Raw genomic sequence first — 27860 nt, forward strand, 5'->3', positions numbered from 1 at the left:
ATCTCCTCCAGCCCAATCCCCAAGGACACGAAGGGCCAGGGGGGCCAGGAGGTGTGGTCAGAGGCAGCAGCTGGGCTGGGCATCAGCGACTCCACCTGCTGCTTAGAAGTGCCCATCCCAGGGCACCTCTACCCACCAGCTGCTCCCAGAGAAGCACTATGGCTCCCGAGCTCCCTCTCCCCTCCACCTGGGAGGTGCGGTGGTGAAGCCAGGAGGGCCTGGGAAAGGCTTAGACAAGCCCATACCCTCTCCTTCGGCACTTCCCCCACCCCAGTTGACACAGAGCACCGGTCCCTGTCCAGTACACAGTAGGTGTGAAAATACCTCAAGTGCACAAATGATGAGACTCTGAGAGAGAAAAGCTGGGGACCTGGATGAAGGCTCTTCCCCAGGAAAAGCAGCTGACAGTAGTTATTTTTGCCCCATCAGCTAGCTGCTTTGGGGATTGGCAGGGACTGGGGGGTCCTTGCCAGGGACTTCTGGGCTCCCTCACACAGGTGGTTCCTAGTTCCTCCCAAGTCTAGGCGGGCGTGTGTGTTTGTATGGGGTGGGGGTGGGGGACAGGGGCACCGGGGCGGGAGGTGATGGTGATAATGGGGGCGGGAGGGGAGAAGGAGAGAGATTTCTCTCTCTTTGGGCTTCTTGGAGCCTGAAGAAGCCGGGAGAGACAGGCCAGGCGAGGTATCAGCAGGAGGATGGGGCTTGATTCCCTGTCGCACACGCACGCACCTCCGGAGAGCCGAGTTCACAGCCCTTCGGTCCAGCGTCAGCGGCCACTTCCCAGGGGCAGGACCAGCAGGAGCGCACAGTAGGTGGCTCAATAACCGGTCGCATAGCCTGGGGCGAGAGTGCACCGGGCCCCACGGTGGAGCCCAGACACCTTCCCACTCAGCCGCACCGGCGGTCCGGGAAGCCCCTGCGGAGGGTCGGGGGACTCCACCGAGCGGGCGCCCGAGGCACCCCCATCCCCGCGTGTCCAAACCTCAAGAGCGCGCGAGGGGACAGGCCCCGGATGGGGGAGAGGCGCCCACCCCGGTGGCCCACACCCCTCCGGCGGGTCCCCAGACCCCTCCCCTGGCCCAGACCCCCAATCCCAGACCCGCCGGCCGCCCCGCCCCGGCCGCCCCGCCCCCGCCCCGGGCTGCCTCCCGGCCCCAGCTCCCAGCCGGGGCTGCGGGCTCCGGCCGCCCGCCCCGCGCTCCCCCCTTGCGCCCGGTGCGGCGCCCCCCGCCCCCACCCCTCCCCCCTCCCCTTCCCACCTACTCACCCACCCTGCCGGCCCGTTACCCTCCGCCCGCTCTGGCTCCGGAGTCGCCAGCGGCCACCGGCTCCCGGAGCGGCGCACAGCGACTCGGCGCGGCCAGCTCGCCCTTCCCCGGGACCCGCGGAGCCGCGTCGGCATCGCCGCCGGGCCCCCGCCCTCGAGCCGCCCTCGCTCGCCGCCGCTCCCGGCTCGTGCGCCCGCGGGCCGGCGTCATCCCGCCGGGCTCCCCGCGCTCCGGGCCGCGCGCCATGGGCAGCCCCCGCTCGGCGCTGAGCTGCCTGTGAGTACCGCCGCCCCGTCCCCCCGGCCGCGCGCCCGCCCCGCGCTCACCCGCGCCCCTCTCTCCGCCCGCTTTTGTCTCCCACAGGCTGTTGCACTTGCTGGTTCTCTGCCTCCAAGCCCAGGTAAGGCGCCGCGCGCGGAGGCGGGGGCCGGGGCCGGGGCCGGGCGGCGGGGGCCCGCTGGCCAGGTGGGGCAGGGGCCCCGCGACCGTCGCTGCGGCCCGCGCCGCGGGGCTGGGGGACCTTAGAAAGCGCCCCCCGACCTGTCCCGAGCGGGGAGCGCAGGCACAGAGAGGTAGCGCCCCGCCCCGGGTCACACAGCCGGCGACCGGCGAAGCGAGAGCCCGAGGTCGGAGTCCCGCACGGGCTCCCCGCGTCCTCGCCGGGGCGGGGCGGGAGGGGGGCTCGCGGGCAGACACACCTGGCGCCGAGGAAGGGGCGCTCGTGGTCAGAAGTCGGGGTGACCGCGGCGGGGCCTCTCCGGGCTCTCGGGGGAGGCTGGGGGCCGGCCTGGGGGAAAGATCAGGTGCCTCGGCCCTCCGCGAGCTCAGCGTTTGCTCCGCGAATTCGTCTTTATAAATGTCAGGGGTCGGGCCGCGCTGCCTCCCCACTGAACAGCGCCCTGCTCTTCCAGGAAGGCCCGGGCGGGGGGCCTGCGCCGGGCAGGGGGCTGGCTTCCCTGTTCCGAGCCGGCCGCGAGTCCCAGGGTGTTTCCCAACAGGTGGGTCCGGACCCTCCCCGTCCCCCGGCTCGTCCGCGTGAGGCTGGGTCTGCCCGGCTTTCCCGGGAGGGGGGTGGTGGCCTGAGCTGGCATGTTGGGGGGACCCCCAGCCCCTGCCGGCTGCCGGGGGCAGTGGAGGGGGGTGGGGGACAGGGCGATGGGGGCCACTTGGGCCCCTGGGCAGAGTAGCATTATAATGGCGTGTTGTGTATTTTTCAATTTCCTAAAGGTAACTGTTCAGTCCTCACCTAATTTTACACAGCATGTGAGGGAGCAGAGCCTGGTGACGGATCAGCTCAGCCGCCGCCTCATCCGGACCTACCAGCTCTACAGCCGCACCAGCGGGAAGCACGTGCAGGTCCTGGCCAACAAGCGCATCAACGCCATGGCGGAGGACGGGGACCCCTTCGGTAAGGCGGCTGCGCGGTGCAGCCTGCAGTAGCTGGCGGAACCTGCCCGCCCCCGGCTGGCCTGCTGGGCCTGCACCCACCAGCCCCACTGCGTGGGCCAGGGGCCTGCGGGCTCCCCAGCTCAGAAGGCAAGGGGTTAAGGCCAAAACGCATGTTGGGGGTCAGCTGGAGAAGAGAGGTCTGGGGAAGGGACCTTGGGGAGTACTTGGCTCACAGGTGCCCCTTCCCTGCCCAGCAGATGAATGAATCCAGGAATTTCCCATTACACCTCCCCCTTTCATACACCCCTCCCCAGCTGCAGGTGGAGGCAGAGGGTTCAGGGGGAGGGGGCCAGGTTTCAGGGAAGCTCTTGAAAGAGGATATGTCGCCAGGGCCCACAAAAGGAGAGTGGGAAAGAGAAGGGAGAGAAGTCCCCCCAACTCTCCCAGCTAGAGGGGGGGGGGGGGTTGCTGTGAACCTTTAAATGTTGTGATCAGAAGGGTCAGTCACACATGGGAACGAGGCTTGGGAAGGGGCCCTCTCTGCTCCACTTACCCAGGAACCCAGGTGGTGGGTCAGAGCCGGCTCCCTGTGGGGTGCTGAGTACAGGGAGCTACTGCGGGGGGAGAGGCTGAGGACTGATTGATTTCTAAAACATTCAATATTCCTGCCTGGAAACAAGGCCAGTTTCCAGAGTCCTGATGTACCCGGAGAAAAGCAAGCCCTCTGGGCGGCTGGTGTTGTTTTTAGAGCGCGATTATTGTGAGTTTAAAAACCTTTAAATAATGACCAAGTTAAACAAGCATGAAAGGAGAGGGGAAGACTCTATTAAAATGTAATAAAAAGGTGAGGCACTTTAAGAGCTCAGAAGAAAAATGAAGAATGATATAAAACAGAAAAAGAACGAGCCCTTTTTCAGATGTGGAGTTTGAAAAGAGTTGCAAGTCTGTAAATGTTAAAAAAGAGGTTCAAGATTGTTCTCTATGAATCTCTGGAGAGACCCCCGCGTCTGGCAGAGCGATTAAAACTCTTCTTACTTTCACCTTTTTTAACATTTCCTGAATACTTTCTCCTCTTCTCGAGCCAGTTTGGGGGATCGAGTATGTCTCGCTGCATTTTTTCTGCGTCGACGTAGCTGACTTCCCTTCAAAGCTGGAGAAGGAGACATAATTTTCCTGGGATAAATCTGTCACTGGGTGGAAGAATAGGTTTGAAAATGTTAAGCTTTCCAAAAGCCCGGCCGGGAAAGCCGCTGTAAACTGCAGCCCCAGCTCCCCAGAAACATCCAGGAAGGAGAGTGGGGGCTCTGGACGGTGGGGGTGGGGGCGGCCTGCACGGTGGCCGAGCTCCCCCGCTGGGCTGGCAGGGCCAGCCAATCGGCCCTTTGTCCCTCCAAAGTGGCTGCTGGCTGCCCTTCTCAGCTTCCAAGGAAAGGGAACGAATGCCTGCCCGGCTCCTTCTGGGTTTCCTCCATCAGAGCAAATGGTCCGGCATCCTTGGGTTTTGGGGAGGGAAGGAGAGGCTGCGCTGGCCATGGAAGAACTCGTCTTCAACATCAGGGGGCTGGTGCCCGCTTCTCTCCTGAGGCTCCTTGGGCCCTGCTTGCTCAGCAGGAGTAGAAGCAGAAGGGCCCCAAAGCAGGGACCCAGGGTGTCCAGCCAGGACAGGAAGCGTCTGGAAAAGAGCAGCAGAGAGGTCCTAGCTGCTTCCTGATGGCCCCAGGAAGTGACGAGGGGCCTACTCCATCCCGATCTGCCCCGCTGGGCCAAGGTCCTCTGAGTGGGGTCCTCTCTTGCCCTTCGCCTGTCAGTGTCCTTTCTGGCCCTTAAAAGCACCCGCTCCTGGCTCAGGAAGACGGACCAGGAAAGGGATGAGCAGACTGGCTGCATCCAAAAGGAGGTGGGTGGGAGGAGAGGTGACAGCTGCATTTCCCCTGGCTGACTTGGAGCCAGACTGAGGTCTTGGCTGCTGGGTCCCAGCTCTGTGCCTCTATGTGAAGGGGGTGGGCAGTCACAGGCTGGGCGATGAGGGCTGTCTTGCTGACCTTGATGCCCATCTTCCCAGTAGTTTCAGAGGCAGAGGAGGTGCCACCTTGTCAGTGTAGGCTGGGAGGCAGCTCTGGGAGTCCCAGAACCGCTTTCTCAAGGAGGGAAGAGGCTGAGCTCTGCGGTAGGGAGGGCAGGACACCCATCCCCTTCTGTCCCAAAGGGCTAACTCAGCCCTCACTCCCTCCGTGGGGACAGCCTCAGAGGGAGGAGTTACCTAGCGAGTGGGGAGGAATTGGTTCTGTGGCAAGTTGGCTGCCTGAAGGCAAGGAGGAGGGGGAAGAAGGCATAGAATTCAGCTCCATGTTTCCTCTCCAGACTGGGAGAAAAGTGTGCCTGGTCCTCTCCCTCCACACCCACAGAGAGGGCGGGTCACTGGGGTGAGAAGCCGCCTGTGATGGAGGTTGAAAGAGGAAAAACCGATGAGTTGTTGCTTTCTGGACACTGGGGCTGGGGACTTACGTGCCTGGGAAGCCTGGGGAAGAGGCAGGACCCTCCAAGCTGGTGTCTGAGTCCTGGCTGGGCTGTGTTAGGGAGAGCTGCGCCATCCCTATCCGCTCCTCAGCAGAGCAGCAGTGGGGAAGGGCGGAGGTGGGTGGCCAGGGGTGTGAGTTAGAGCCCCAGGTGCCAGAAGCAGGAGGGAATGCTTCGACATTTAGCCTCAGGACTGGAGGTCACCGCTGCACCCAGATGTATATAATTATCTGTAGGCATGTGCACGTAATATTTTGAGTTGGAAACATTCTCCTGGATCTTTTGAGTAGCAGGAGAAATCTAGTCATGAAGCCTTGACATAAAAGTCATTTACTGTCTGGTTTTAAGAGGCTCTTTTTAATTTGATGGCCCCAAAACCACTCTGCAGAGCCCAGCCGGTACACCGTGATCTCGTCCATCCTCCTCTGTAAACCTAGGTGAGGGGCCTGAGACCCTGCAAGGGGACTTGATCTTACCTAGGGGGCTGAAGCCCACCTCTTGGGTGCCTGGGCCTCCGAGCAGGTGCTGCTAGGACGTGACAAGTCTGTGGGCCAGTTGGGGTGAGGACATAGGTCAGTGCGGGTCGGGGAGCTTCCAATAACCTCCTTCCTCTGTCCCGGACAGCAAAGCTCATTGTGGAAACAGATACCTTTGGGAGCCGGGTTCGGGTTCGAGGAGCTGAGACAGGCCTCTACATCTGCATGAACAAGAAGGGGAAGCTGATTGCCAAGGTGAAGCCCCAGGAGGAAGGGGGCTGGGAGGAGGGGGCCGGGGGCCTGGGCAGTGGCTGGGCTGGCGGAGCTCCTCTAGGATGTCAACAAGGTGGGCTGAGGGCCACAGGGCCACCTTGGGGTTACCTAATGCTTGGGAGGGAGAAGGGAGCTGCTTGAGAGATGAAAAGCTATAAAGGCAAAGAGGGAAGAAGGAAGGCTAGGGAAGGGGCTTGGGGGAGGTTGGTAAATTCCATATATCTTTTTAACAAATCGCCAAATTGCTTTGCTATTATGTCCAATTACATGGTACCAGCATTTGGAATGTTCAGTAAGCCGCAGGCCCAGCCCCTCGGCCGAGCTCTGAAATGGCCCCATTAGTCACGGCTCCTCTCCAGCCTCGAGCTCCCCGCTTGCTGGGCTTCTGGGGCTTGAGGCTCAGCGCCTCCTCGCAGGCCTCCCCTCCCCCATAGGGTGGCTGCCCAGGGGCCCTGGAGCTGGAATCCTCAGGGACTGAGGGGGGCAGCTGGGGAAACGGGTGCTAGCTGCTCAGGCCAGACTGGTGGGCAGCAGGCCAGGGCAGGCAGGGTCTGGGCCCCCTCTCTGCCTCTCTGTGTTGGGGCCCAGCCCTTTCGGTAGATAGCCATGTGTCACTGCTGCCCAGGAGGACAGGAAGTTGCCGGGTGGGCTGCGGGTTGTGAGGGATTAGAGAGCGGGTGCCCAGGCAGGGGGTGGGGCTGCAGCTCCTGCCCACCCTGCCATCTGCTGGGGTGCCCACCTGCTGTCTGGGGCCGCCTGCCCTCTGCCTCTGATGGGGGGGCTCCGGAGAGAGCCCAGTAACGCTGTGTCTGGCACTCCTACCTGCAGAGCAACGGCAAAGGCAAGGATTGTGTCTTCACGGAGATCGTGCTGGAGAACAACTACACGGCCCTGCAGAACGCCAAGTACGAGGGCTGGTACATGGCCTTCACCCGCAAGGGCCGGCCCCGCAAGGGCTCCAAGACGCGGCAGCACCAGCGCGAGGTCCACTTCATGAAGCGGCTGCCCCGCGGCCACCACACCACCGAGCAGAGCCTGCGCTTCGAGTTCCTCAACTACCCGCCCTTCACGCGCAGCCTGCGGGGCAGCCAGAGGACTTGGGCCCCCGAGCCCCGATAGATAGGCGCCTGCCCGGCCCCTCCTGCAGCTCCCAGCACAGAGATTTCTCGGGGGAGCACAGACAGAGAAACTCAAGCAAGATGAGGTCTGCGCCACTGAAGGCTGGGGAGCAGCTGGGGAGCCCCGGGTTCTAGTTGTTGATAATTGTTTGCTGTTGGTTTTTTTTTTTTTTTTTTTAAACAAAAGAGAGGCTCTATTTTTGTATTCCACTTGGCTGTGGTGTCTTCTTAACTCTTAGGAAGGCCGGTTAGTGGCCCAGGAGTCGGCGGGGGCGGGGGGGGAGGGGGGGGCGGCTTTTCTAATCCAGCAGAGGTGCTCCTGAGCCCCCAATGCCCTCAGGGCAAGCTGGCCAGGCAGCCAGGAACTCCACTGCACCCCCAGGTGGGGGCAGGGAGGAAAGGGTAGGCACTTAGATCAGGTGTTTTAAGGGTGGGTGTCAGTTGGGGGAGGTTGTGTATTAGTGCTATTAAATGACTAAAATATTTATTTAATTTGCATATTAAAAATGTGTGTTGGTGGGTGAGTCCTGCTGGGGTCAATCTCCCTCCCCCTGCTCTGCCCCAGCTGGCGGAGGGGGAGGGGTCTGGGAGATGCAGCAAATCAGGCCCCATCTCTGACTATAGCCCCCCTTTAGCCTCAGGCCCCATGTCTGTCTGCTGTCTCCATCATTGTCACTGGAGGGTTTTCCTGGGAGGACAGGAGCAGGGAAAGGAGCAAGAAGAGGCTCTTAGCTGGTCCTGGGAGACATGGACTTCCTAGCTTTTAACAGGATTTATTGCTAACACTTCCCCAGGCCACCTCTGGGCCAGAAATGATGACTCTCCTAGGACCAGAGCTGCGATCATGGACTCAATGAGTCTAAAAGAAGTGCCTCTGTGTGTGCCTAGGTCTGTGAGAGAGACAGGAGGTGCCGAAGCTCATTCTTTCTGAGTATCAGACTCCAGAAAATGAAAGAAAAGAGCAGCTGCCAGGGTCCAAGGTGGGGGTCTGTCCGAGGGGGGACCGCCAAGGCTGGTGCTGACAATTGTGACACAGAACAAGTGTTAGCTTTCGGAGATCCAGTCAGAGAGCTGTGAGCAGAAGGTGCTGAGCTCAGGTGCTGCAAAGAGTCCAGGGACGATGGTTTAGGGAGAGGCTGCCACCCTTGGAGAGATGGGGCTTGGAGGGAAGGGAACTGGGCATGGGATGGAAAGGGAAGCAGAGGTCGGCTAGTAGAGCAGGTCATGGTGTGGGCAAAGGGACGGTCCATGGCGGTGGAGGGGTGTGTGTTTGGATGCGGACTGGTGACACTGGTCTCATACCACACCATGGTATGGTATGATGAAGAGCCCAAACCCAGAAGTAACAGGTCTCCCGAGGGCAGAGCTGGCCCAGTCTTTATAACTGAGGCCTCCCATGCTAGCTGCTTTTGCTACCTCTTTTGAGGGTTCCCAGTTCCTAGGACAATCCAGAAACTTCTTCCCTCTGTGCTTCTGTTCTTCGGCACCTCCTTTGGAAGGGGAGCACCCCAAGGTTTTCTAAACACATAGGTCTCCCAGAGTTGCAGCCACAAGTCCCAGGCTCAGGCCCTCCAGGTGGATCAGGAATTCCAGGGTTCAGTGGAAAGCCTTGGAGTAGTGAGATTGGGGATACCCTGGGGTTTGTCCACATCACTTCTTTTAGCCTGCTATGAGGGTGAGGGGTTCTGGATACAGTAGGTTTGGTTTATAGACACTGGGACTTGGGGAGGGGGGCTGTAGACATCTCTCCTCCAGCTCCCCAGCTCTAGTGCCTCCAACTCTGCTCCATCTCCTCCCCTCCCCCTTTAATTAATTCTGGGTGAGCAGCCTGGCTTTATTGTGCAAGGAGCTGGGGTCTCACTGTGGGAAAAGTCACACCTTCTGAGCAGCTTCTGATGCCATGCAAATGAAGAGACCGTCCAGGAAATGCTTTCATCTGTAGGGCCGCCTGTCCAGCCCCTAGCCCAGTAATTACCCACATTTCATTTGTTTGAGAGCAATTCCTGGGGGAAGCCAAAGGACAGGAGGGAGTCTGGGGTGGGGTGGAATGTCAGACTCTCCCTGCCTGTGATCCTGGCCACAAAGTGGGGCCAGGCTGGGCCAAGGCTGGTTACTGGCTAGGCCAAAGCTACCCGGGAAACCTCCAGGCTAATGATGCCTGAGTGCTCCAGAGTGGTGGGATGGAACTGTGCTATGGCTGTGATAAGGGAGAAGAGGTGGGCTGTCCACAGAGCTGGACCTGCCTATAGGGAGGAGGGAGATGACTAAGCGGGGTTGGGGGAGACTAGAAGTGGACAGGACGGTGGGTATGTGGTCCACGAGACTGCCTGAGGCTTTGGGAAGGGGCTGAATCCCAGCAGGACCCCAGGCCAAGGTGCCATGGGGCAGAGCCCAAAGCAGCGGGCTAGGCTGGGCTAGGGCACCCACCACCTTGTTTATCTTTGCGTTGCTGCCTCCACAGAACCCTCGCTAATGGGGTTTTACAGCCCACTCAAGCTGCAACTGGCCAAGAATCAATCATTACCGGCACTTAGTGGTTTGATAGTTCACAGCCTGAACTGAAGCCAAACTGGTTGTTAACTGTGATAACAACTGATTTCAAGGGGTTATTGCTGGCCCAATATGCTCAGCCCATTTATTTCGGGGAAAACAAGCAGGGAGCTGTTGCAAGGCCCAGAAAAAGGAGGAGGGCTGGGCTCTCCTCAGCCAAAAGGCCTGCCAGTCTGCCTTGGAGTGGGCGCTGGCTGAGGTCTGCATGGAGGCTTCATCTCCCAGAATCCACTGAAGGCCAATGTGCGGCCCAGGTGATCCCACAGCAGGCGGCCCTCTCAGTCCGCCCTCCCTGGTTCTTACCCATCCTGATTTCCCACCTTCCCTTCTCCTCGTTTTCCTATAGCAGCACTTCCCATGAGGCCCTCACAGGCACAGATTCCCCATGAGGAGGAGCCCAGGCTTAGGGACCAGGCCTCTGTGTGGAGCTGGACCCCTCATTCCTTCTTCCTCACCAGGGCTCCAAGTCCAAGCCAAAACCTTGCCTCTCATTTCAAAACCAGCAAAGACTCCACCCAAACCTTGACTAGAAAGAAGGAGCAAGAGTTCCCTCCTCTTACTCCACCAGGTCCTGTCTATCCCTGCCTCCTACCCTCAGTCAAATGGCTGAAGGTGGGCTACTGCTAAGCCTCATTCTAGAATGCGGCACTAGCAAGGGACCAGAAGTTCTCCACTGTTTACAGATAGACAAGGTGAGCCCAGAAGCCACATAGCTAGTGCCAAAGCGAGTACTAGAAATGAGGTCTTAATTCTCAGACCCAGGCTGCTTCTTGAGGACTATAGGTCTTTCCCTAACTCCATTCATTCATTCACTATTTATTGAGTGCCAAGTATGTGCCAGGCTCTGATCTGATTAAGGGAGAAGCAGGGAATAAGAAACAAAACCCTGTCATTATGAAGTTCATATTCTAGTGGTGGGGGTGGGGGGATGCCGAGCAAACAATGTGTAGAATAGCAGATACTGACAACCGCTACAGAGAAAAGTGAGGCTGAAAGGTGGAGTAGGGTAGCAGCAATTGTAAATAGGCTGGTCAAAGAAGGCCTCACTGAAAACTTAATGTTGGAGTAGACAGCTGATGGAGGTAAGGCATTAAGATATCTGGGGGCCCTGGGTGGTTTGGCTCAGTGGATAGAGCGTCAGCCTGCGGACTGAAGGGTCCCGAGTTCAATTCCAGTCGGGCGTGCATGCCTGGGTTGCGGGATCAATCCCCAGTGGGGGGCATGCAGGAGGCAGACGATCAATTGTTCTCTCTCATCAATGATGTTTCTATCTCTCTCTCCCTCTCCCTTCCTCTCTGAAATCAATAATAATAATAATAATAAAAGATATCTGGGGAAGAAGCCATTCAGGTAGAGGGAACAGCAAGTGCAAAGGCTTATTGCATTAGGGGAAGAGGAAGGAGACCAGTGTGGCTGGAGCCAAGTGAGGGAGGTTATGAGTGTGTGTGTGTGTGTGTGTGTGTGTGTGTAGTGGAAGGAGTGGATGGAGGTGCAGAGAATGGTAAGTCTGAGATGACTAAATATTCAAGTGGAGATGTTGAGTAGGCAATTGTGTATGAGTCTGGAATTCAGGGGAGAGAGGTCTAGTATGAAGATATAAATTTGGGAGTGTTCAGCACACAGGTGATTTTTAAAAGCCAAGAGATGGAATGGATTACCTAGGGAGTGAGCATAAATAGAGAATAGAAGAGCTCCAAGCCTGAGCCTTGGTATACTCTAAACATTTAGAGGTCAAGGTGAAGGGGGAAACCAGCAAAGAAGGCTGAGGAAGTGTGGCCCATGAAATAGATGGGAGGAAAACCAACTGATAAAACATGAGTAGACTTGGTGGTGTCCTGGTGATAAAGACAAAAGAACAATTTCTGAGCATGAAGCTTTTAAGTGGGATTAGGGGAGAGCATTACTGTCAACAACTGTTTCCCTTCCTCCCACCTCCACTAACCCAGGGCCAAGAGGAAGCAGCCAACAGAGTTGGTTTAAACCCGGGAGTCTCCTTGACTCTTCTCTCAGCCTCCCACTGCCTCTCACCCTGCTCCCTTTCCCTCCAGAGCATCCTCAAATCCAATACATCTATTCCACTCATCGACTACTACCACCCTGCTCCAAGCCATCTTCAGTCTTGTCTGGCTCATGGCAACAGCCCTCTAATTGCTCTCTCTGATTCCTCTCTTATCTCCCTACAATCCTTTCTGTTCTCGGTTTGCACAAATTTTAAAACATGTGGTCCCATCTGCCCTAACCTTACCGCTTCTCTCCCACTCACCCACTGCCTTCTGGCCACACTGCCTTCCAGCTCATATCTGCCTCAGAGCCTTCGCACTTATTCTCTCTGCTTGGAATGCTCTTCTAGATAGTTGGATGGCTAACTGCTCATTATGTAGATTTCTGTCATCACTCCCTGCTTTATCCTATATAATAAAAGGCTAATATGCAAATTGTTCCCTAGACCAGAAGTTCAACCAAGGGGTGGGGCTGGCCAGGGGGAGGGGCTGCAGGTGGTTAGGGTGAGGGGGCCTATCGGGGGTGGGGCTGGCTGGCCAACCTCCTGTATCCCCTCTCCCTGTCCAGCTGGCCTGATCAGCTCCGATTGGGTGGGCTGACCGGACCCCAACCATGCACAAATTTGTGCACCAGGCCTCTAATTTTGTTATATATATATGAATCACGTGATTGTACAGACAATTACAGAAAAGTCTGTCAATGTTTTCTTCTTTTTGTACCTGGGATAGTGGCTTCACCACTATCTTATTTATTTACTTAATTAAAAACTTAAAAAAGTTCCTCCCCCCCCCCTTTAAAAAAATATTTGTATTGATTTCAGAGAGGAAGGGAGAGGGAGAGAGAGAGAGAGAGAGAGAGAGAGAGAAACATCATGATAAGAGAGAATCATTGATTGGCTGTCTCCTGCCCACCCCAGTGAGCCCAAAACCAGAGCATGTGCCCTGACCGGGTATCGAACCATGACCTCCTGGTTCATAGGTCGATGCTTAACCACTGAACCACACCGGCCGGGGCCCCTCCTCCCCTTTGTCAACCACCAGCTTGTTCTCTATATCTATGGATCTGTTTCTGTTTCATTTTACTTATTCATTTATTTTATTGTGGTTTTTTTTTTAGGTTCTGAAATAAGTAAAATCATATGGTATTCATCTTTCTCTGTCTGACTTATTTCCTTTATTTAGCATCAAAATACCTTCTAGGTATATCCATGTTGTCGCAAATGTTTATTGTATTTATCACTATCTGGTATTATCCTGTTTATGTATATACTTGCTTTTGGTTTCTGTATCTCTCCCAAGAGAGCGGAAACTTTGACTTGCTCATTGGTGATTATCTAGTGCCTAGAACAGTGCCGGTATGTTGTAGGTATGCAGTAAACATTAGTTGAAGCAATCAACTGATAAAATGTGAGTAGACTCGGAGGTGTTGAGTGGAGGAGGTGGGTTGGGAGTTCTCTGTACCTAGGACTTGGGTCAGGCTTTAGGAAATGCTGGAAGGTCAGGGAGACTTGAGAAGAGTCCTGGGATGGATGACCCTCTGAGCCCATCCAGACATGCACGATTTCACTAAAAGAAGGTCCAAGGCTGCCTGCCCAGGCTCACCCCCATTTCCTCGAGCTGCAATAACGTCTCAGAATCTGGACAAACGAGTAACTAAGTAGGGCCTGTTGGGATGAACGTCTCAGAACCTCCCCAAATTCTCCTTCCTTCCCTGCGACTGGGTTTCCATAGCAACCAGGGGACTTCAAAGGAGAGAGTGAAGGGGAATTAAGAGCCAAAGAGAGCAGAAGAAAGAGGAGGAGTAAGTGGTAGCAAGACAGATGGGGAGCTGGCAGGAACTCCAGGGGGACCCCCAAGTCCCACATTACTGTGGAGGGTTGTGCCAATAAGGTCCCTTTGGTTGTCTCTTCCCCATCTGGATCTCTTGCTGACCCTGAAGGATGAACTGTCCATTTGGGCAGGCCCAGAGCTAACCCTCATGCATGTCCCCCACCTACTGGCTGGCAGACGCTGAGAAGGGCTCAGGCTCAGTCCTACAGTCCCCCCAGTCCCCCTCTCAGCGATACGAAACAAGCGGGAGCCACTGGGTTGAACTGGGGAGCGGCGTTTCTTTCCCCTTCCTTCCTTAGCTGGTGTGGTGTACTGGTAGGATGGTGAGGGCACACAGGGGAGGGGAATCAGGGCATTATCCTGTGTCAAACAACGCCCTTGGCTTTTGCACTTGGGGATGAGGATCAGATGGGCTGTAGCTGGGGACCTGGCTGGGGGGGCTCGGAACAAAGGCCCAGGACGGGACACTGCTTTGAGAGGGCAAGTCCAAGCCCGGACAGGTCCTCTGTGTGGTTTGTGGCCTCCTGCTACCTTGAGCCCAGAGGACCAGAAGTGCCTGGGAGTGGCAGAATGGCAAGCCCTTGAGGAGCCAGGGACCTGGGCCCTGAGACCCAAGCCGACTCCCCAGAGAACCAGCCAGTGGCTTCCAAGGGTGGGAGTGGCCAGGGTCAACACCAAATTCCAGCTGTCCCTCTGTCTGCCCCCGGGCTCACAGCTCCCAAACTCAGGCTTCAAACCTCTACCTTCTTGGACTGCTTCCTATTTCTAGCTGCCGACATTTAATCATTTCAGTTGGACAAACATCACCAACTCTTGTGAAATCTTTCTTCAGAGAAATCCCCCTATCCCATCACAACCTACCCCTGGCCATTTAACGTACTCCCACCTCATTTCCCTGCCCAGCATCTATTGTGGGCGGCTTTGTCCCCCCTCCCCTGCCCCAGCTCCCACAGCCGGCAGTAATGAAGAGCACACTCATAAAACATTCATCGTGGGTAATACACCATGTAGGGTCTGCCAGATCCCTGCTCCGATAGGAGAGGCTGGGTCAGTAGGATGCCGGGTCTTAGGCTTCTGAGGGTTTGCGCTGACTTTTCTACTTGGGCTCAAGTTCCAGCCACTTCCATTAAGCCAGGCCTGATCCTCCCTGGTGGGGTGGAGGGTGGGGGGGCCTGGGCAGAGAAGACGGGTTTCCTGAGAGGAGGTGCTAGCAGCCCAGGGAGGGAGAGGTAGTTTCTAGGGTGCTCCCAGGTGAGGCATGACTGGTAGCTGGGGTTCTGAATAAAAGCGGGAGGACAGGGTGGGACGGTGACCAAAGGCTGAAGCCCAAGGTTGATGCTGAGAGAGGAGGGTCAGAGCCTAAGCTCTAGTGCCTGGAATTGTGAGTTTTGTCCTGGGGACCTTGGTAAGGTGGGAGAGTGCAGGTGTGTGAGGGAGGGAGGGACCGCTACCAGGAGCCTGTCCCAGGACGCAGGCCTCCATGTGGGGGCACTTTCCTCAACCAGCAGTGTGGGTGGGGAGGGGGAAGGGAAAGGGAATCTATTACTGTCCTCAGGCCTCAGTGAAGTCAGAGAAGGAATTCAGAGCCATGGCTACAGGAGCAGCCAGAGGTCAGCTGTGGCTGGGCAAGATGGTTAGGAGTAAGGACTTTGGAGTCAGACAGAACTAAGCTTGAATCCTGGCTCCCTAACTGTAAACGGAGTCATTTCACCTCTCTAGGCCTCAATTTCCTCACCTGCAAAATGGGGTTTGTACTCTACCGTATAGAGTTGTCATGAGGATTAGAGTTTCCAGGAGAATGAAAGGTGTCTAGCCGAGGGTCTTACCAAAAATTCCTAACAAATGGTGGCTACTGTGGGGAGGGCCTCTGGGGGAGAGTTGGGCCAGTTGAGCTCAGTCCCTGCAAGCCCAGGTTTGCATGGCGATGTCATTAAGTGGCACCACGAGGAGCCAGGAGAAAGGCAGAGTCTCCAGGGAGCTGTTTTCCCTGCGCCCAAGGTAGTAGGAAGCGGGGTGAGATAAAGGGCAAGGTTCCTCATGCACCTAAAGCCTGACTTCATCCAAGCAAGTGAGCCAGCCAAAGGCCTGAGGCCCTGCAGACTTAGGAGAACTGGGGGGCAGATACGATGTGTTCTGCAGGGGTGTGGTCTTCCTGCTCACTCAGAGGTCAGCATGCAGGTCCTCACCACCCTGCCCCTCAGACCTGGTCTGGCCTCCCCTCTCCCAACCCCCAAAGCAGCCCACACAAACAGGGGAGAGAGTCAAGTGTGAGTTGTCTGGATTGGAAAGAATGGAAGGAGAGGAGCACAGACAACACAGAGTCAACATTCAAGGCTCCTTATCTTTCCTCCCAGCCAATGCTCCAGGGCCTTGCACTAACATGTGAGAAGTTGATTGGGCACTTCCTCTATGCCAGGCATTAAAGCAAGTGTTGGGAAGCAATGGTGAGCAAGCCAGATAGACCTGTGACTTCCACAGCTTCCCGTGTCACACAGATGACCCGGTAGCCAGTTAGGTGGAATGAGGGGTGGGACAGGCTGAGACAGAGGAGGAGCTGGGGAGGTGTGCGGAAGGAGGGCCCAGAGTTGAGGCAGCCTCATGGGAGAAAGGACCTGGGTCTGATGGAGAACAGCCCAACTCATTTCAGTCCCAACTTCATGCCGTGTGCACCAAATATTGAGTTGCTGGAGATAAAGGGGAGACAAAGCCAGGTCCCTGCCCTTGGGTGCCTCAGGTATTGGGGTTCACAGACTAGTAAACCTAAAGGTGTCACCCCACGTGGTGTGAGCAAAGAGTGGGTGAGTACCAGGCACTCCACTTGACCGAATCATAAAAGCGATCGCAGAGAAACAGAAGTTGAGAATGAGCAGCTGCAGCATCCTCAGAGAAATTCATCTTTCGTGACCCGCAACTTCCTTACATAGAAGGTGGAAGGTTTGAACTAGAGTGTTTGTTTTCAAAAAAATATTTTGACAAGAGCAGCTGATTTCAGGAGGAAAACCTGTATAGAAGCCCATTCCATAAAAGAGATGTAAACGAAGCTTGTTTTGGTGGCTCAGGGCTTGGGATCCCCTCCATTTCCTCCTTCGTGTCTGACATCTTAGCTGGGGCAGGTGCTGAAGGAGGGGGGGGGGGGGGTCCGAACCCTTCAGGCTTCACTGAGGCACCCAGGGGAAGAGGATGCGAGGGCCGTCCAGAGAGGAAGGGCTGGGTGGGCTCCAGGCCCCCTGTCCAGGGCCACCCGCTTGGCCCCCCTGGGAAGGTGCCTCCAGAACCAGCAGCTGAGCCCGCGCCTGCTCAGAGCACCTGGACAAGTGGGGCTGTTCCCACAGCTTCTTGGAGAGGCTCCTGTCTCTTCCTGCACTGACCACTCATACCCAGGGATTATCTTAACCAGAAACTTCCATTCGGAGCAAAGCTCCCAGGAATGAAACCCGAGCTGCTCCCAGGCTGCCTGGGAAGTGGCTGGGAAAGGGAGGGAAAACTTCCAAGGCACCGTGAGCCTCAGGGAGGCCATGAAACCCGAAGACAAACGACCAGCCAGTGGACTGGTGCTGTGGAGCTGCCACTGCCTTCTGCAGAACCAAAGGACGGGCTGAGCCGGGTGGGAAAATGAGGGGGAAGTGCACCCCCGGGCTTTTCAAGGGGAGAGTAATTGGTGCACCTGTGGCTAGGGCCAATATCCCCTGTGAGGCCCTCAGGGCTGGGCTGCAGTCACTCAAGCTGCCCCCTCCCTTCCCTTACCCTCCCCACCCCCTCCCAGCTGCTTCCCCTTACTCCAGCGGGCTGCTGGGGCGGTCAGTGAACCCAAGGGAGGGGAGAAGCGTAATAATCATATCGAGCACCCAGGTGCCAGGTGCTGCATCTTCAGTCAGTTCTTATCCTCACGATAGCCCTGCAAGATCATACTCCTAGTCCCATTCTACCGACGGCGACATTAAGGCTAAGGGACATTAAGCAGTTTGCCCCAAGTGATAGAGCTAGTTAGTGGTTGACCTAGGATCTGAACCCAGGGCTTTTGGTCTCTGAAGTGCTAAAGTGTCTTCGGCCACTGCAGGCTCTGCAGCCTTTAATCCCGCCTCAGAGCCCAAGGACCTGAGTGAATTTATCCTAAACTCAACCCCCTCCCTCCCTGCCTGCCTCTAAGGATTCAGACGTAGGTTAGAAGGCACCCCAAGGCCTTTGAGATGTTCTGGGAGCCAACAGGGAACCTGCTGCTCCACCCTCCAGAGCAGTTCCAGGCCCTCCATTGGCTGAATCGCCTCGTCTTCCGTCTTCCACGTAAGGGAGGTGCTTAGCTGAGCTACTCGTTTGCCTCTGCGTTGCTCCGAAGACTGACTTTGAGTCCCAATCCAGTAGAATGCTCCCTTTTGGAGGATCCTTGGACCTGAGCTGACCTGGGAAAAGGGCAAAGGTGAGGTGGTTGGGCTGGGTCCCAGGGACCAGGCTGTTGACTAGGCGTGGCGGGCGGCTTCGGTCTGAGGAGTAGTTCTGCTGTGCTAATGGCCAGGAGCCTAGCGGCAGGCTGTGGCCTGCTGACTCGCCTTTCACCTGCCGCCTCCCAAGCTCAGGCTTCCTGACTACCCTCTAGGACCAGCACCGAGGACTGGCTCTGCCCCACAGGTAGACAGAGATCCTTCTGGCTCCTGCTCACTTCTCAGCATGTGGGCATCTTAAGGCCTGGCTTCTGGCTGCCATTAGTGACTGGGACTTGGGCTTAGAAACGAAGGATACCATGTTCAAGGATAAACGTAGAGTCACGGTTTGTGATGGCCATGTAGTCAGTAGACGGTGGCAACTGAGAATGGTAGCAGGCGAGGCAGACGGGCACCTCCCAGCTTGAGGGCTGCCTCCTTGTGGAATGTGGGTCTTAACTATTATTCTTCCCACTGCCGTGCACCCAGCCCTGGGCTCCACTTCGCTGCTCATCCACAGTGAAAGCAATGACTTTGTTCCTGTGCAGGGAAGTTTACAAAGAGAAACTAGATACACAAATGATGGTCTGATATCAAATAGGCAATTACAAATGGGTGTGTTTTTCAATGTTATTCCAACTAGTCAGTGCAGATGGATCAGATAATGTCATTACCATTTAAAGATAAGAAAATTAAGGCATATATGTAATGTCAATATTGACACTGAGGCCATCCTCATAAATGTTTTAAGCTAAGTGCTTAGGTCCCAAGACTACTGTGTGTGTGTGTGTGTGTAGTATGATTGCATACATATTCTTTAGTGAGTGCCGCATGTTTCAGGCACTGTGCTTACACACATTATTTCAGTCATTCCTCCTATTGACCTTCTAATGACTCAATGTATTAGGCAGCGATTCTGTATTTACAGAGGAAGAAAGTAGAGGTCAGCAGCGTTAAATAATGTCTCCGGGCCACACGACTGGCAAGTGGCTGAGCCAGGATTTGAAGCCAGATCTGTTGATTCCAGTCTTTCTACTCTGCAAAGTACAACAATAACTAACAATGCAGAGCAGAATGTAATAGAAGAAGTGACCTAAGACAGGTACCAACAAGATGTTAGGGAATTCTGGAGAGGGAAGGTCCCCCCTGGTTGAAGGGAAGAAGGATTGGGGAATAGAGATTTACTTGCCCTAGGTCCGTGGTCGGCAAAGTGCGGCTCGGGAGCCACATGCGGCTCTTTGGCTCCTTGAGTGTGGCTCTTCCTAAGCCTGAGGAGTACCCTAATTAAGTTAATAACAATGTACCTACCTATATAGTTTAAGTTTAAAAAATTTGGCTCTCAAAAGTAATTTCAATCGTTGTACTGTTGATATTTGGCTCTGTTGACTAATGGGTTTGCCGACCACTGCCCTAGGTCATATAGCTGATTAATCTGGAGTCAGAGGTGAAATTCAGGCGTCTACAATCCAAAATCAATACCAGTTTTGAATACTACTGACAATAAAACTTTGAGAGGAATTCACCTCAGCTCTGTCTTGTTAAAGAACAAATTCTGAAGTCTTTGGCAGTCCCTAAGAACCTGTGTGAAATTTGAATGAACTAGAAGCACATGTGGCAAGTGGAGAGCAAACCAACTCCTCTCTCGGGAGCTGAGTAGCAGCAGGACTTTCTCGACTTTTCTGGCAGGCCGAGACCCCCTTCCCTGGCCCCAAAGGTTGGGGCTCATTCTGTAATCTCTCCACTACAAAGCAGCCAGAATAAAAATTTCTAAACAAAGCCAAAGATTTCTTTCAAGTCACCTGCTTGCTCAAAATCTCCCTTGTTTCTCCTTGCCCACGGGATAAAATTCATAATGTGGCCACAACTTTCCAAACTTAGCTATTTCTACTTCCCCGGGAGATTCTAGTGATACAGATCTCTTTACCGTTCCCCATGCATTTGTCTTTTCACATGTTGTTGCCTCTGCCTGGAGGAAAGCCTACATATCCTTCCAAACCTGTCGTCTCCCCGTTGTGTTTCGCAGGCAATCTTCTGTGGCCGCACTTATAATAGGTGCTTCATCAATTTTGGTGAATGAATAAACGGACTCCAATCTGGCTGCCTTAATGCTTGGTCTTTTTTTTTTTTTAATTTTTTTTTTTTATTGCTTAAAGTATTACAAAGGGTATTACATATGTGTCCCTTTTTTTCCCCCTGCCCTTGACAATTCCCTGGCCTCCCCTACCCCCCAGTGTCTTATGTCCATTGGTTATGCTTATATGCATGCATACAAGTCCTTCGGTTAATCTCTTACCCCCCTCCCTCCTGCCCGCCAACCCTCCCCGGCCTTCCCCCTGCAGTTTGACAATCTGTTTGAGGCAGCTCTGCCTCTGTATCTATTATTGTTCATAAGTTTATAATGGTCTTTATTATCCATGAATGAGTGAGATCATGTGGTATTTTTCCTTCATTGACTGGCTTATTTCACTTAGCATAATGCTCTCCAGTTCCATCCATGCCGTTGCAAATGGTAAGAGTTCCTTCTTTTTTACAGCAATTATATTTTATTGATTTTTTACAGAGAGGAAGGGAGAGGGATAGAGAGTTAGAAACTTCGATGAGAGAGAAACATCAATCAGCTGCCTCCCGCACACCCCCCACTGGGATGTGTCCGCAACCAAGGTACATGCCCTTGACTGGAATCGAACCTGGGACCCTTCAGTCCGCAGGCTGACGCTCTATCCACTGAGCCAAATTGGTCAGGGCAATGCTTGGTCTTGCCATTATGGGGCAAATAAGAGGGCTGTAACCACGTTCTGAGGAGACTTGACCAACAATCTCCAGAGTTTAGGACCCTTCGAAGATTAGAGGTAGTTTTAGAAAAGAAATAATAATAATAGCTGCCACTTATTAAGTGCTTACTGTCTACCAGGGACTGTGCTAAAGCCCCTTATACGCCTCATCTCATTTCATTCCCACAATGATACTCTGTGGTAGTTGTTATCTTCATGAGGATTTTATCTCCTAAATAAGTTAGTATCCCTGTTTTACAATTGGAGAAACAGGTTCAGAAAAGTGAAGGAATATCTTCCTCCCACAGTTATGCAGCCAGGATTTAAATTCAGATCTGTCGGCCTTTAAACCCAAGCTCTTCATTCCCAAGCTTTTCTGCCTCTGACTCCTCCAAGTGTAAGCTTTTCCTTCTGTATCAAGGGGAAACCAAGTGCCATTGCTCCTTCTGCCTGGTGAGAAACCACTGGCTGTGGGTTCCCAGCTGTATGGCTTAGGGACTGGGGTTGCACCAGCAGCTTCAAGTGATCAGAATTCCCAGTTTGGTGTTTGTCCTGAGACCTTGACATGCACCCCTGGGGTGAAGGGATCACTAATCATTACTTATGACCCCTGAAATGGTCTAGGCCCGTGGTCGGAAAACTGCGGCTCTCGAGCCACATGCGGCTCTTTGGCCCCTTGAGTGTGGCTCTTCCACAAAATACCACATACGGGCGCGCATGTACAGTACGATTGAAACTTCGTGGCCCATGCGATTGAAACTTCATGGCCTAGACCAGTGGTCAGCAAACTGCGGCTCGCGAGCCATATGCGGCTCTTTGGCCCCTTGACTGTGGCTCTTCCACAAAATACCGACTTCTGTGCAAGGGGCCAAAGAGCCGCATGTGGCTCGAGAGACGCAGTTTGCTGACCACTGGTCTAGGCTGACGGCTAAAGAAAAAAAAGAAAAGGAAAACAAAACAAAACTAAAAACTGACTTAGGATTGACTGGGGATTCCCTCTTCAGGTTACAGGCACTTTGTTAGGAAAATAAAACCCCTCATTGGAAGCTCATAAGGACTTCACTTTGAGGACTGAACCTGGGTTCTAGCCTGGCTTTTGTTCCTAACCAGCTGTGTGACCTCGGTCAAGGAGTTTAACCTTATAAGCCTTTGTGAGTGGACAGAAAAATGGGCAAGAACACAATGCACTTAGGAAGGAAAGATCCACATGACATCCAGGGAACGGGAGTCTGAGTTGGGGTATAGGTCACCCAGGAAAGAGGCTCCAGAGTTGCTAGTGGCTCTGTCCTCAGGAGCTGCTGAGGCCGAGAGGCACAGGAACCATGGGGAATGGGAGAGGAAATCATAGACAAAGGAAGCATCCTTTTTCCTCCTGCAAGATGCCAAAGGAAGGCCCCATCACAGTCCTTCTGGAAAGTCGAGCAGTGGGCATCTAGAAACTCCCAGCTTCAGGGAGAACTAACTTTCTCCTTCCTTGGGCCTCCCTGTACCCAGTACACTCTTCTATCTCACAAGTGGTTGCACTTCCTTTTAGTTAAATGTCAACCTTCTTAGTAGAAAGTGGACTCCTCGGAGGAAAGAAACTTGACTCCATCTGTATGATCCTCAGCCCCTATACTGACTGACTGGCAACGCAGGCATCACATAATTGTCTGATAAGTGAACAAATGGATGAATGGATAAGTCTCAGGTGAGTGCGAAGAGGTCCAATATCACAGAGTAGAGAAAACCTTTAAAGCTCATTACAAAAGAGGAGGTACATTCAAGAGGAAACAGGATCGCAAATGGGCTTGGGATATTTAGGAGCAGAAAAGCTAAAAAGAGCTGAGAACACCAATTCATAGGGTCCCTGGGGCTGCCAGTGGCCACAGAATCCTTGATTGGGTAGACTCTATAGGCCATTCTCAGGCTCCTCGGAGAAGATGTAAAGGCAGATGGCACGCAGAGCTCAGGTTCAGTGTCTCTAGCTAGAGTGACAGTATGTCTTGGTTTATACATATAGGGTGGGACAAAAGCAGGTTTCAGTTGTTCATAGGGAAAAGAACACAATAATAAATAATAGTATGAGAATAAACCCTGTGTTTTGAATACTCACAACTGTGAACCTACTTTTGCCCCACTTTTCATTTCCCTAAGGTAATTATTAATTCCTCACAAGTGTCTTGGTCCTGGCTTGGATGACAAACTTTCTTTTTTAGGTGGTATCCATCCCCCCGCCCCCATCTTTGTTGTTGTTGTTGAGATAAAATTCACAAACCACAAAATTTACCCCTTTAAAGTGTACCACTCAGTGGTTTTTAGTTTATTGGCAAAGTTGTGCAATCATCACCACCATCTAATCGCAGGACTTCTTTTCATCACCCTAAAAAGAAACCCACACCTATTTGTGGTCACTCTCCATTTCCCCTGCCCCCTTGTGACCCCTAGAAACTTCTAACTTACTTTCCATCCTTATGGATTTATCTATTCTGCACAATTCATATATTTAGATTCATACAATATGTGGACTTTTTGTCTCAGGCTTCTTTTACTTAGCACAATAGTTCAAGTTTCATCCATGTTACAACATGAATAGGTACTTTGGACAATACATTATTTGGTCACTCTACATGTGGCTGTTAATCATATTGTAGCCATTGCATTGTGGGTGTTTCCTTGGAGCCAAAGAGGAATTGAGATGAAGGAATCAGGCTCAGATTGTCTTACTGAGGATGCTATTTGGTTGGCTCAAGGCACAGTAACACTGAGAGGGGATAAAGCAGAGAAGGAGCCTCATTTAGGATTCTGGACTCTTGAGTTGGCATTTGTATTGACTTTGAGGTCCTTGACTCCCTGACAGTAGTTACAGAGAACTGGCAACAGTCGAATCTATTGCAGCTTCTTGGAGAGAGCAGAACTTAATGCTAAAAAATGAGCCAGGGGAGAAATGAACCACAGGCTCTGGATTTGAGCATTTGCTCAGCCACTGGCTTTGCATGTCTTGAGTTAGGTCCCTCCATTTCTAGTCTCTGTAAAATGAGTGCAGTGATAATAAGGAAAATCCCCAAACTATTCGTTTTTAAGACACTTCACAGAATCTTCCAGTATTCTCTGGGCCATTCTATAGATATGTAATGCTGAGATCCACACACGTAGGGCAGGCTGGACCTTAGACGGTGTAGGTATGGCTTGCATTGTGTGTGGTTTTGAGCACTCTAATCAGTTGGGTAGTTTTTGTTCTATGCAGTTAGGTCAGAATAGTTTGGGTGTACCGGTGAGAAAATGTTATGGGTGTTTCTGCAGATACATGTCCACTTGTCTCATTTCCCTTAATGTGTTGAATTCCCAGGGCCAAGGGCCAATTTTTATACAGTTCTGTCTCTCCTATAATACCCAACACAAGGCCTTACACAGACAGGAGCCCCGTGTGTACAGGAAGGAAGGGGAGGGAAGGGTAAGCAAGTAATATCTGTTCGAGTGTGGAAGTATTTCCTCATCTTTAGGGGACTGATTAACAATCTGCCAAACACTTGGGCCCTGGGGAAAACCGAGGAGGGCAGGGCATGCTAGCCAGGCCTGCTGTGCTGAAAGCAGCAGACGGGTAATTTCCAAATGACCATTTCAAAGGAAGGTTGAATTTCTCCAAGATAAGAGGGAGAGCAGAGAGCATGCCTATATCTCTAACCCCCTAAGCTCACGGCCGTGATAACAGCTGTGGGGTTGGAAACCTAATGCTGATGAAAGAGTTAAAGGGTGGCTGCGGGCAGCTATCGGTGACACCGCTAGGAATTGAGCATGCTCCTGGAGCGCGGCTGGGGACTGGTGTTACTCCATGAATAGAGGCCACTCTCAGGGAGTTTTTCCTGGAACAGAATGGGGTCAGGGAGCCGCTTGGGGAACAATGGTTGCCACCGACTAGCTGAATTTCTTACAATCACACACCATACCCCCTGATCAAATAGCTCCTTTGTCCGGCTGATATAAAAACATGTCATACAATGATGATTTGGAAGAATGACACGGGTTTGCCTTTCACAGAGATCAGAAGGGCTTGTTGTGCAGCAGGGGGAAAAACATCAGAGTCAAGGAAAACCTGGAGAATAAAAGGAGCAAATGGAAACAGACAGCCACAATAAGAAAGGGCTGGGTTGCTCAAAAGGCGGGCAGGGCTTGGTTACCAGCGGGGAGACCGTGCAGCCAGGCAGCTCCACGGAAGGAAGAGCCTGCTGGCAGCCCGGTCATCAGTTTCACAGCGCCCCCTTGAAACTCTGGAGAAACTGGAAGAATTAAAGAAATAACAACTTGGAGGGAGAATTGGTCCAAGGTACAGAGACCAGAGGGAAGGTGAACGAACCTCAGCGATCATCTTACTCATACTGTTATTTTACAGATGGGGAAACTGAGATCTGGGGAGGGAGGATGGCTTAGTCATTTACTTGGGTTGTCTAGATGACAGCTGTTTCTCCTATTTCCCTGACTTTGAAGATGGAAATGTAGGAGCTTTTCAAGCTGTTCAGAGGGAAGAAATGAGCATTACGCGTTGAACTGGGAGTCCTGCCTGAACCAGTGATTCCTTACATAATGGAACTCGTGCCAGGCAGTGCGTTTCTGTGTGCCTCCGTGTTCCTCTCTATAAAGTGAGGGCATTCCCGAAGCCAGCGAGGCAGCCATCAGTTCAGCCATCATTGTTAAACGCCTTCTGTGCATCCCACCCTGGGTGAGGGCACTGAAGAGAGGAGAAAGGGAGAACCTCATTAGAAAAATCAGCCACAGCCACTGGACCCAGCTAGGCAAATGCTGTTCAGAGAGACTGTGTGGACACCAAACCCTGCTTCTCAGCTGAGACCTGTAATTGAGGTGGGCAGGTTTCCTGTCTGTTTCAGGTAGGTCAGACTGAGACTTTGTTCTTCAAAGAGAGGAGGCTCATATAGCAAGATTCCTGCAGCTCCCAGCCATCAAGCAGGCTGACAAAGAAAATGACAATTGTTAATGTCACTAATTAACATTCACCTTTAGTGAAGCAACTGTAAGTGGATCTGAAGCCTTTATATTAGATTTCCCTAGAACTGTGTGAGGTTAAAAAGCAGGAGTATTTTGTGTTAATATATTCTCTTTCATTCCCAGATCCTGAAACCCTTCACCAACAGATAGCCAGTTCTCAGTGCTACCCCTGCGGGGCATGGGGCAAGTGCCGCTCTCCCGTCCCCCAGCTGGGAGGCCTGGGTCACAGAAAGGTTCTAAGCCCTGTAGTGGGGAATGGAAGCTGAGACTTTCACCCTCTTGTTCACTGCTCTGGCTTTGGACTAAAGAGCAAGGTGTTGGAAAGCAAAACTGGAAAAAGAAAGAAAGAAAGAAAGAAAGAGAGAAAGAAGGAAAAGAAGAAAGAAAGAAAGAGAGCAAAACTGGAGATTAAACCAACCATGGATCTGGTATACCTTTGTGACAGAAAAGCAAAATGCTGTTATATTTTAAAATTTTAATTTATTTGCTTGAATAGAGAATACATGTACATGGGTCTTCGAAAGGTACAAAAGAATAGAAACCGTGTCTTCCACAACCTCTGTCTCTACACACCCCATCCCCTGTCCCAGAGAGGACCAGTGACCAGGTTCTTAAGAGCTAGTCTATGCATTTATGAAGATATAGACATAAAATACGTTTCCTTTCTCACATGTGATATATAAACTATTCTGTACATACAGACCCTGTTAACATGAACATGACATGCACAGATAACCAGTGTTGGGAAGGCTCTAAGAGCCCAAAGGTTGTGACCGGGTCCTGGACAGAATGCCCCACCCTCTCCCCCGTGGAGTTGCTGGCTTCCTGTCCTCTGCTTTGGAGAAAGCGGCAGGTGTGTGAGTCCCTCTGAGGATGCTAAAGAGAACTACCCCAAAATGTGGCAGTTGTGGTCTCACAGTGATTTTCCCACATAAACAAGGAAAGATAAGAGGGCAGGGGGACCCCCCCCCCCCGCCACCAGAGCCTTCCCCCGAGAGCCCTTGGATGCGGTGCTTCCCTACAGGTTTGAGAGCTAACATTTTGCGTGTTTATGGCACGTAGGCTCTTGAAAAGTGATACGCACTTCTTATACATTATTTTTGCTTAATCCTCATTGCCTTATTATCTCCATTGTGCCTCCGAGGAAATGGAGGCTTAACTAAAAAGTGACAGAGCTAGGAAAACTTGACCCTAAGTCTGTGTCCTGCCTTCACACTTACTGCTGTGAGGCTCTTACCTCTGTCTGGTACCTGAAGCATCAAAGTCAAATCCTCACCTGGAACTGAAGCCCCTCTACCACCTGAACCAATTTCTGCCCCACGCCTAGCTCTTCGGCTCCTTGTCGCAGGCCTGAGTCAGATCAGATCACTGTTGATGCTGGTCCTTGCGCTCTTCCAGGCCTTTGCACAGGCGGTTTCTTTGCTCTCCTCTCTGCCTGGCAAACTGCCAATGTGATTTCTTGAAAACGCCGGCTGACTGTGTCACTTCACTATTTCTAACCGCTCTGATTTTCTTCACCACCCAGTGTGATCAAGGCCAACTTCACACAGAGGATCTTCATGTTCTGGCTCCTACTCACCTCCCGGCTCACCTCTCCCACTTTCACCTCCTACTTACTGCTCCACACCCATGATGTATTTACAGTTCCCTAAACATGTTGGCATGTCCCAGGCCTTTGCATATGCTCTTCCTTTTCCCTAGAACACTCTTCCCACCTTCTCCTGTACTTTGTAATTCCTACTCCTCCTTCTGATCATGGCTTAAGCCACATCTCACAGGTCCTTTTCTTTACCCCTCATTCCAGGATATCTGTCTCCTCCCTCACTCCTGCTCCCCCCCCCCCCCCCGCCCCCGATATATGTTTTAAAATATCTTTTTTCTATACTATGAATTCCTTAATTCAGTGAACAAAGTAATTAATGTCTGGATCCCCAGGGCCTCACATAGGGACGCACCAAGGCCATCTCAAAGAAACGAGTGATGAATGAAAGAACTGATAAATGGATGGATGGAAGAGCTAAAATTTAGAGTCCCTGAATGGGGCCTAGGTATTCAGTTTGACCTTAGACCCTTCCTTTTCTGCCAGCTGCTGCCTGATAGTCTTGCAATTATTCCCATTCTTTGGAACCTCTTCTCTGCAATGTGACCTTGTTTATGTGAGTCTACCTCTTTGAGACTCAGTTTCCTCAAATGTAATATGAGAAGGTAGGAGTACATGATCCCTACTGGCCATCCAGATCGAATGTTATGTGAATCCATGCTGCTTGCAAAGG

The 27860-nt window shown here is 52.9% G+C and overlaps 1 protein-coding gene across 1 annotated transcript; it reads left to right on the forward strand.

The window, feature by feature from the left end:
* The first annotated feature begins 1493 nt into the window (after positions 1–1493).
* On the forward strand, positions 1494–7231 carry FGF8 (fibroblast growth factor 8). The gene is made up of 5 exons (XM_070431840.1): positions 1494–1544; positions 1632–1668; positions 2496–2676; positions 5799–5905; positions 6752–7231. The coding sequence occupies exons 1-5, from the start codon at positions 1513–1515 to the stop codon at positions 7040–7042; spliced, it is 648 nt and encodes a 215-aa protein (XP_070287941.1). The 5' UTR covers positions 1494–1512; the 3' UTR covers positions 7043–7231.
* The last annotated feature ends 20629 nt before the right edge of the window (positions 7232–27860 follow it).

This window comes from Myotis yumanensis, unplaced genomic scaffold, assembly GCF_028538775.1.
Source record: "Myotis yumanensis isolate MYYU_CA2020_CCGP unplaced genomic scaffold, mMyoYum1.0.hap1 SCAF_13, whole genome shotgun sequence".
Lineage (NCBI taxonomy): Eukaryota > Metazoa > Chordata > Mammalia > Chiroptera > Vespertilionidae > Myotis > Myotis yumanensis.

What these genes read in the sequence shown, in the direction of transcription:
- FGF8 (XM_070431840.1), top strand. Translation starts at nt 1,513, where the DNA reads ATGGGCAGCCCCCGCTCGGCGCTGAGCTGCCT. An exon ending in GGAGGACGGGGACCCCTTCG is followed by an intron (nt 2,677 to 5,798) that starts GTAAGGCGGCTG and finishes TGTCCCGGACAG; the next exon opens with CAAAGCTCATTGTGGAAACA. An exon ending in AGGGGAAGCTGATTGCCAAG is followed by an intron (nt 5,906 to 6,751) that starts GTGAAGCCCCAG and finishes TCCTACCTGCAG; the next exon opens with AGCAACGGCAAAGGCAAGGA.